At 34.7% G+C, this 9,665-nt stretch overlaps 1 protein-coding gene across 1 annotated transcript; it reads right to left on the bottom strand.

Annotated features, from left to right (window-relative positions):
• Positions 1–264: 264 nt before the first annotated feature.
• LOC107773293 (inositol oxygenase 2) lies at positions 265–3,795 on the bottom strand. Its single transcript, XM_016592727.2, has 9 exons — positions 3,637–3,795; positions 3,378–3,516; positions 3,012–3,093; positions 2,654–2,858; positions 1,422–1,534; positions 968–1,160; positions 793–871; positions 616–697; positions 265–504 (listed from the first exon to the last, which is right to left on the bottom strand). The coding sequence occupies exons 1-9, from the start codon at positions 3,665–3,667 to the stop codon at positions 478–480; spliced, it is 951 nt and encodes a 316-aa protein (XP_016448213.2). The 5' UTR covers positions 3,668–3,795; the 3' UTR covers positions 265–477.
• Between the last annotated feature and the right edge of the window lie 5,870 nt (positions 3,796–9,665).

Raw genomic sequence — 9,665 nt, 5'->3', positions numbered from 1 at the left:
TTTTGTGATGTTCGGTTACATACTTATAGCCTCCTCCATCCTTCAAGCTTCCACCATATCCAAGGCTGAATTCATGGGATGGCTTTTCAATTATCATCTCAATTTCATTTTTGTATTTCTAATTAGTTAGATAATTCTCATCTTTTCTCCTTTTAAAAAAAATCTTTATTTTCTTTTTCCGGTAACAACAGTTTTATATGCATAGATAATTAACCTGCTACTGAGAAGTAATAAAGAAGAAAGGAGATGCGTACATCCAATGCATTTATGAAATTTCATTTATTAAAGAATTAAATAAAGAAATACATTTTCAGAAACAGAAAAGAAAAAAATACATGGCCAAAGCATAAGCAATTTTAACAACAGCAGTGGTGAAATACAGGCCTAGTTTGAATATTTTACTCATTTTTATACACTTAATCCACCACTACTAAAAGGCCTCTCTTTGCCATAACTTTCTCATTACAACTCAAACAGTCACCATCTGAGCTTTGCTGGAAAATACTGCATTACAACGAAGGAAAAGGAAAATCCATTAGCCATGATATATTTTAATGAAATTAATATATTATTTGAAAAGAGATTTAAGTTTTAGTAGCCAATTAGAGCATTCACCTTTTCAATGAGGGAGATGTAGTATGGCTTGACCTTTTCTACATCAATTCTAACTTTGCTCTTGCTGTACAAGTCGTATTTGCTGCACATATATTTTAAATTTTTTGTAAGTCATCTTATAAAACTATAATTTAGTACTATTTTAGAGCTATTAAAAGTGGAGAAGAATATAATTACTTGAAAATCTTAAGCCATTTCATGTTCTCTCTATCTTCCTCATTCATCAATTGGGTGTATACTCCTGCTCTATGTAACGCTGCAATTTTTCAAAATTTTAATCAATCCCAGTTCAAATAAACATTAAATAATTACACAAACATTAAAAAATAAAAATAAAAAATTGAATATTTACCATAGAAAGAGTGGTAACGAATGACAAACAAAGCAGCAGAAGGAAGAGTAGTTCCATTTTCCTTTGCGACCAAATACATATAATCATCATGTCCCCATGACATAACAACGTTGTCAAGTCCACATCCTTCTTTGTATACACCATTCTTGGTGTTGTAAAGAGGGTTGTTTGTGTCTGGATTTTCCTTAAAGTACTGCATAGAAAAATGCACACGTTAATTAACGGGCAAAATACAAAATTGTCATTCTTCGTTGAAACTAATTGCATTTGCTGGCCAAAAGAAATATATAATACGTATATGCATATAATATACATATATACAAATCAAATACATTCTATTGTCTATTATGCTAAAAATATATACTGTATTTCTCTTAACTAATTAATCATGTATTTTATTTTACATTTCTCAAAGGAAGACATTTTAGTAGAAGAAAATTAAAGAAAGTTTTACCTTGTGGTGAACAATTGATTCATCAAAAGCACAACCTAATGGGAACGTATCTCCAACAACAGCCCATTGAGGTAGGTCTCCAAAGCTAGGAAGAAGTAGTACTTTTCCAAGATCTGTAGTCCATATTATATTGCATTATAAGAAACAAAATAAAATAAAATAAAGAAAGTAGTATATGCTTATGGCATAAGTAACTCGTAAAGAAGGATCAAAAGGATATAAATGGGATATATACTAATATGCTTAATAAAATTATACCTATAAAACTATAACAAAAGTAGGTCTTAATTGTCTTGAAAATGAATAACAACAATACTATACGCCCTCTACCCTAATTTAGAGGACATACTTCTCTTTCTAGTTTATATTTAAGATTCAGATGAGAAAAGAGTTCCAAATTTTTATGCATGCACCTCTCTATGGGGTCGTTTGGTAGGGCATATAAGAATAATGCTAAATAAGGTGCATTAGTAATGCAGGGGTTAGTAATGCATGAGTTAGTAATGCAAGTATTAGTTATACAGAGATTATTTTTTATGCATTGTTTGGTGTGATATATTAAAAATTAAAATGCATTATAATTTTTAAGAAATTTAATTGTTTACAAAAATGCCCTCCATATCCTTTAACTTAAGGAACTTTAAGGATAATTTTGTCTTTAACCATGCTAATGCATGCATTAATAGCCTTTGTATAGCTAATGCCATGGTTTTCTATGCATTAGTTATACATAGGATAATACCAAATAGAGTGTATAATTAATGCTTGTATTAGTTATACATATGTTGAAAAAGTATACCAAACAAAGCATTACTAATACACAAAGCTAATGCATGCATTATTTTCTCTAACACACTCTACCAAACGACCTCTACAAGTGTTGCATACACAGAGGCAGAACTAATTTGAACCTTACGGATTTGGGATTATAATCCTTTTATTTATTGGGTTCTAAATTAATAACTTACATATATTTATTGGATTTCTTAATATAAATACAAGGTTTCAACAAGCTACTGTGTTCGACTGAACCCGCAACTAACACCGTGGCTCCGCCTCTATGCATACAAGTTCCGGCCCCAAAAATATCATTTCTTTTCTATTCATAAATAATTTAATTTTATATTACTATTTTATCTTGTTTTAAATCAAAAATTTTAATTTTCTAAAAAAGAATTTCGTATTTAATCAAATAGTGATATACAAATAGTGATATATAAATAGTGACATACCATGAATGAGGGCAGTCAAATGAAGCCAATCATCATTTGGATAGTCTTTTCTAATAGCCTCAGCAGTCTGCAATAAGTGCTCAATTTGGGGTTCATCCAAATCAGGGTCACTGTCATCCACCACATCATTCAATAGCTCACAGCATTCCCAAATGCTCATTTCCACTTTGTCCAACTTCCCATATTTTTCCCTCATTTTCTTAACCTGATCAATTTGCAATTAATCATTTTCATTAAATCTTAATTCCACATTTATTTACATTTAAAAAAAAGTTTTAGAATATGAAAAAAGATGATTAGAGAATTTGTCTTGTAATTTTTTTTTTTTTTTTGTTGACAGGCGTTTATAAGCACTTACGTAGTCATATGTTTGGTTGATGTGTTGAACTCTATAGAACTCTTCCACTGTCTTCTGTCTCTCACTTTCTGCATTATAATCCCTGTTCAACAATTTCATAGTATTAAATTAGCCTCTTTTTATTTTCTTTTAATTTTGTTTTGTAGAAGCTATTTGCATGAAACTATAAACACTAAAAAGTAATCATATTCAAATAAGCTGTACGGTTTTTGGAGTAACAAGTATTTATTAATTCATTTTTAATTAGAGGTCTTAGACTCGATCTTTGGGCGTGACTTTCACGCTGCGTAAAACTAGATTCACCACATGAAAAACAAAGACAAAGAGAAATAAATTAAACAAAACCAAAAAATTTAATCCACATACCTAAATGATTGGCCAAATGAATTGATTGCTGGCACTTCAAATCCACCGTCACAAGACAATTGCTTTGGTACCACAAATCCACCATCCAAAATAAGCTCATTGGTATCGTATGGGATTTGTTTCTCCTCTACTTGCAAACCTGGCCGAAAATAATTAGAATTTAGAAAATCCCATGTAATGAATTATTGGTGTGCTTATTGATAATAAAGGTTTTCTTAAAATGTGAAAATTAAAGAAGAAAAATAAATTCAGGACATACCAAACTCAGGCTGCTCAATGAGGATAGTCATCTTCCCAAAAGAAAATCAAGAAAATGAAAAAAAAGGATAAATTTCAAGAAACGCAAAAGGCCAAAAAAAGTGCACCTAGGCAAATAACGCAAATTGCTTATGAAATTGTGTTGTGTAAAAGGGATCGAAAATGAGGCTATTTATAGTAAGATTAAAAAGTCCTTCGCTGAGAATTGAAATATTTGGAGTCCTTAAGTGAAAATCTATGGAGTCCTTAACTGAAAAATCGAAAGTTTTCCACGTCAGAGAAAAATGTCCTTCCCTGAGAATTAGAATATTTGGAGTCCTTAATAGAAAATCTATTGAGTCCTTAAAGTGAAAATCTAAAGTCTGAAACGTTAGATAAAATAGTCCTTAAATGACAATTGGAACGTTTGGAGTCCTTACGTGAAAATCCGTAGAGTCCTTAATTGAAAATCTGAGCTTCCACAGCTATTTTATATGTTATCAATAAAGACGCGTTGAAAGGATGATCATTCACGTGACCGTTCGTTTCACGCTTTTAAAGTGGCGCGTGCTAAGACAACCAAAAGCTGGTAAACCCGAACACAGTTAGGTACTGACCCGGATTGTCTATTTAAGGATACAGAGTCTCACGTTTTATTTGTAATTTCATGAGTACATCAATTTTGACACGAGAAAAAGCTGGAGGACGTGTCCCACATGTACGTGGTTTGACCATAAGTACTCCTTGACTCTGAGATATCTTTTGCTTTTTTAGAATCAATTTAATTTACCTTCAAAGCTGAATTGAATTAACATCATCTTAATATTTTCAAATTAAAATTTTAATATTCAAAAACTATTTTTTTTTAAAAAGTACTATAAGTTGTATTAATTTTTTTCATTGCAATATGATGAAAAATATATTTTAGAATATTGGTCATAAGTTCAAATAGCTTGAATCTCGACAAGTGAAAAATGTGACATAAATTAAAACGAACGAAATAATTATTTTAATATTCCAAACACTATAACAATAATTTAAAAATAATAATGTAAAATACGGATTTCAACTTGAATATATTTGAATTTCAAGAAAAAATCGAAATACTGATATGAAGCTGCATTTGAACTGAGATTTTTGAATTTTTAGCTTAAGTAATTTTTTCTTCAAGTTCGTGCTGAATACAATTCAACTTGCACAAACCTTTGTTTAATATAGACGAGCATCCTTTTCAGCTTTAATTCTAAATGTGTTATTCAACGTCAACTTATATATTGAAATTGAAAATCTCAATATATAAGTTAGATTTTCAACTTATATAACTTAATACAAGTTAGATTTTCAACTTCAAGTTGAAATTGAAAATATACAAAAAATTATAAAACTAATATTTTTCTTTATTTTGAAGTAGTATCCAAGCTAGAGTTATATCGGGTCAAAAACTTGTAACCTGAACTGAAATGAGAAACACGCGCTGCTACTGAAAATGGCAAAAAATGTGGAAGAAGCTTAAGATGAGTCAGCTTTACGTGTATAGCAAATCCAGTTAATTGGAAAGGATGGGACCTACTGACGCGGAACCAAGTCAGGTCCGACGAGTTTTGCATACCAAATCCTACGCCCTGAGCTGTGAACACTGCAACTTGACGTTTTTATCTCTTCATTTTGCTTAAAACCCGTGAATAGTCAACGGGCCAAATTTTATGGAGAAAAAGCAAAAAACACCGTCCAGAGTTTTGCCACGTCATGCCTACTATTCATCCATCTAGATATTATTGGTTTAAGGAAAGCCATTTACTACTCTTATTTCATGCATGGAAATAGAAGACCCACAGGCAGTGCACTTCTTTTCCTAGAGGAGAAGTAGACGACATTAACTCTGTGCTAATTTTGCGGTAATACAGAGAATGCAAGCATTTTTCGGAATGATTGAGCGTAGAGCGTTTGTAGGACCCTGTAGTCGCCTCCACACTGCAAATGTGTCGGTGCACTGCCCACAAAGGCTTAAACTCACCCGCGAGCGACTATAACTCTATTATACCGTAGGGATTTTTTATTCAAGGGAGTGCGGTTATCTCGTGTTTGGTTGGAAGTATCATACCAAAATTTTGATAAAACTTATCTAAAATAAAAGGTAGACAAGTTATTCAAATTTAATCTTAGTTATAATCTCACAATTATAATCTTAAAATATTCTAGTTTCAAACCAAAAATCCTTAATCGTACGTAATCGACTCCAACTTGCAGTTTCCAATACGTAATTAATTAATTATAAGGCAGCCGGCATGATAATACTCTTTTATACAAGTAACCGACATCTTTGCGTTGTGTCAATGGACAAACTTTTTGTTGAGCTTCTCACTTTTGAACGTGAGAATCTAGTAATAATTGATCTTTCGTTGTCTTTTTTTCCTTGGTTCATTACATCAGCAAATAAGATATCTTCTTCCAACTTGAAGAATACAATATTATCACTTTTCTTGACTCAATTTCAATAGTCTGCAACTAGGGAGGGCAATGGGGCGGTGCGGATGCGGTGCGAGGCGGGTTTCAGCATTCACGGGTCGGGGTGGGTTGCGGTGCTTGCGGGGGCGGGTTCTAATTTTTTAAAAAAAAAATTAACGCGGGGCGGATCGGGTCGCGGGTATGTTATTTTTTGAACTAAAACCTAAAAGACAAAAACGCTATCAGATCTCCTAAAGACAGTCATATCTTAATACTCTGCTCTTATTTGTAACTGGAATTCTACTGTCTCATAACTGGAAGGCTTATATTATAATTGTAACGCTACAATCCCAAGCAAATTGAAATTGTTATATGACAAAATCTTCACCGTTATTAGGGGAGTAAAAAAAGAACTTGTTTTACGAATTTCTATAGAGAACTTGTTTGTAAAATGAGTAAATAAATTAGACAATAGGGACAGCAAAGGACTAATTGTGATAAGTTTAGAGCCTTAAACAAACTATTGTTAATAAGCCGGAAATACTAGGCAAAAAACAAAGTGGTTTGAACATTGAAGAAGCAACGTTCTCGTCCTAGCTTTTATTCTTGTTGCAAACAATTGCAATACTACTTTTTGCGTGTTACTGTTCTCGATTAATCAATATTTATAATGAAAGTGACATACACTTCAAGTTCAAGTAGTACAGAGTCTACATTCTTGCATTAATATTAAAAAGATAGGAGAAAATATAACTACATGTAGTAAGTGGAGTTAACATCAACAAAAGAAGAAAAATTGCATAAAATTTCTCTAAAAAGAAGAATATAATACATTGGAAGTTTGGAATGTGGTATCTTTTGATAATTTTTCCAAATTAAAAAAAATTAAAAAGAAAAAATATGCGGGGTAGGTTTGCGCGGGGCGGGTTTTCGTGGGGCGGGGCGGCTAAAAACAGCAAATTTTGTTTTGCGGGATGGGTTGGAGTCTTCGCGGGTGTGCGCGGGTTTGCCCCGCAACCGCACCGCCCCGCACCATTTGTCATCCCTATCTGCAACTTGATGTATGAATACACATAAAAAGTTTATCATGGCGTTTTTTATGTACAGTAGAATTGCATGTGCCGTTCGTTTGAATTTAAATCTTTCACGAAAAAATCCTAACTTTAATTAATTTTTTAGTTGTTTTCACACATATTAAGAAATTCACCTTTTATCATTAATTAATAATAAAATTGATTAGATTCTCTTTTAAGGTGAATGGGAACATGGTTTCTTTGCAGGAAAGAGGGGCCTGAGGCATGGTGATCCTATATCACCTCTGCTATTTGTCATTGTCATGCAATAATTATCTAGATCATTGAAGACAATTATCATATGCTCCGACTTTAGATTCAATCCCATTTGCAAAGGCTTGAGACTAACTTACCTTATCTTTGTTGATGATCTCATGCTATTTTGCAAAGGCAATGTAAGTTCAGTCAAGAGAGTTATTGAAGCTTTGCACCACTTTGGTAAAGTCTCAAGTTTGACTGCTAAATCTGGACAAATCCAGCATCTTTATAGCTGGGGTGGAGGAGAGCATAAAAGAAGAATCACTAGCCATTACAGGCTTTTCATTGGGAGCATTTCCAATTAGATACCTGGGATTGCCATTATCCCCTACAAAATGGAATAAAATAGACTGCCAAATTTTAGCTAGAAAGATCACTCAAAGGATCACTGCCACATATGTTAAGCATCTTTCTTATGCTGGCAGACTGCAGATTGTTAATGCAGTATTATTCTCCATATACAGTTTCTGGGGATCTGCTTTCATATTGCCTCAGAGTGTCCTAAAGGAGGTAGACAAATTATGTAGAGAATATCTGTAGGAAAAGAGTGAAGACAAGAAGAAAGTGGCACTAGTTGCTTGGGGAAAGATGTGTTGCCCAAAGAAACTAAGAGGCCTAAACATTAATGGAAGCAGGGATTGGAACATAACTTTAGTAGGAAAATTGTTGTGGCAAATGTTAATGTAGAAAGTGTCTCTATGGGTGAAATAAGTTCATGGGGTATATATGAAGTCTGAACCAAATATATGGAGTCATAAACCTCCCCTAGACTGTAGTTAGTACTGGAAGTAACTGGATTGTCTTAAGGAGGAAATGAGGGATTAACATATTCAAGGCAGGTATAAGCTCACGAGCAGAGAAGGGTAATCAATCACTCGGAGTTACCTTGCCCTCATTGGCCAACACAATAAGCTTGAGATAGCTACACTAGTGTGGACAGCTTTGGCTCATCCAAAGCACAGATTCATTATATGGCTAGCAGTCCAAGGAAGACTACTTACCAAAGAAATAACAACAACAATAACCCAGTAAATTTCCACTAGTGGGGTCTGGGAGGGTAGAATGTATGTAGACCTTACCTCTACATTAGAGGGGATAAAAAGGCTATTTCCGGGAGACTCTCGGTTCATAGATGATAGATCTGTGACAAGAAAACCCGAAAAATAATATCAGCAACGTGAGAGACAGCAAATAAATGGAAAAGCAGTACACAAATATTATGCAAAAGTGTGAAACACAACATAAATCGCTAGCAGGGCTAGACAAAACACTATCATACTCGTCGGTAGAAAGAGAAAAATCGCGACAAAGGGGAAAATCGCTCGACTACCCTTAACCTACAACCCTAATGCTCGACTTTCATACCTTCCTATCAAGAGCCATGTCCTCGGAAATTTGGAGTCGCACCATGACCTATTTGATCACCTCGGCCTAATACTTCTTAGGACGCCCTCTACCTCTTCTCGTACCTACCAAAGCTAACCGCTCACACCTCCTAACCGGGGCATTTAGGCTTCTCCTCTGCACGTGTCCGAATCATCTAAGTCGCACTTCCCGCATCTTGTCATCCACCGGAGCCACGCCCACCCTCTCCCGAATATCTTCATTCCTAATCTTATCCAGCCTAGTGTGCCCACACATCCATCTCAACATTCTCATTTCTGCTACTTTCATCTTCTGGATATGTGAATCCTTGACTAACCAACGCTCAACCCCATACAACATGGCCGGTCTAACCACCACTCTATAGGACTTACCTTTGAGTTTTGGTGGCACATTCTTGTCACACAGGACTCCAGACACTAACCTCCATTTCATCCACCCCACCCTAATAAGGTGCATAACATCCCCGTCGATCTCCCATCACCCTGGATAATTGAACCTAAGTACTTAAAACTTTCTCTCTTGAGGATGACCTATGAGTCAAGCCTGACTTCCGCATCCACTTCCCTCGTCACGTCGTTGAACTTACATTCCACATATTTTGTCTTAGTCCTACTCAACTTGAAACCTTTTGACTCCAGGGCCTGCCTCCATTCCTCTAGTCTCCCATTAACGCCGCATCGCATCTCATCAATCAGAACTATATCATCAGCAAACAACATAAACCATGGCACCTCTCCTTGGATATGGTGTGTCAGTGCATCTAGCGCTAGGGCAAATAAGAACGGGTTGAGTGCAGATCCTTGATGTAACCCATAGGACTGTGAATCACCTCCCACAGTCTTAACCCGAGTCATAGCTCCATCGTACATATCCTTTATTGCCCTAATGT

Source organism: Nicotiana tabacum, chromosome 1 (assembly GCF_000715075.1).
Source record: "Nicotiana tabacum cultivar K326 chromosome 1, ASM71507v2, whole genome shotgun sequence".
Classification (NCBI taxonomy): domain Eukaryota; kingdom Viridiplantae; phylum Streptophyta; class Magnoliopsida; order Solanales; family Solanaceae; genus Nicotiana; species Nicotiana tabacum.
This window is presented reverse-complemented; position numbering and strand designations above follow the sequence as displayed.

What these genes read in the sequence shown, in the direction of transcription:
- LOC107773293 (XM_016592727.2), bottom strand. Translation starts at nt 3,667, where the DNA reads ATGACTATCCTCATTGAGCAGCCTGAGTTTG. An exon ending in TCATTTGGCCAATCATTTAG is followed by an intron (nt 3,094 to 3,377) that starts GTATGTGGATTA and finishes ATTGTTGAACAG; the next exon opens with GGATTATAATGCAGAAAGTG. An exon ending in TCAACCAAACATATGACTAC is followed by an intron (nt 2,859 to 3,011) that starts GTAAGTGCTTAT and finishes CAAATTGATCAG; the next exon opens with GTTAAGAAAATGAGGGAAAA.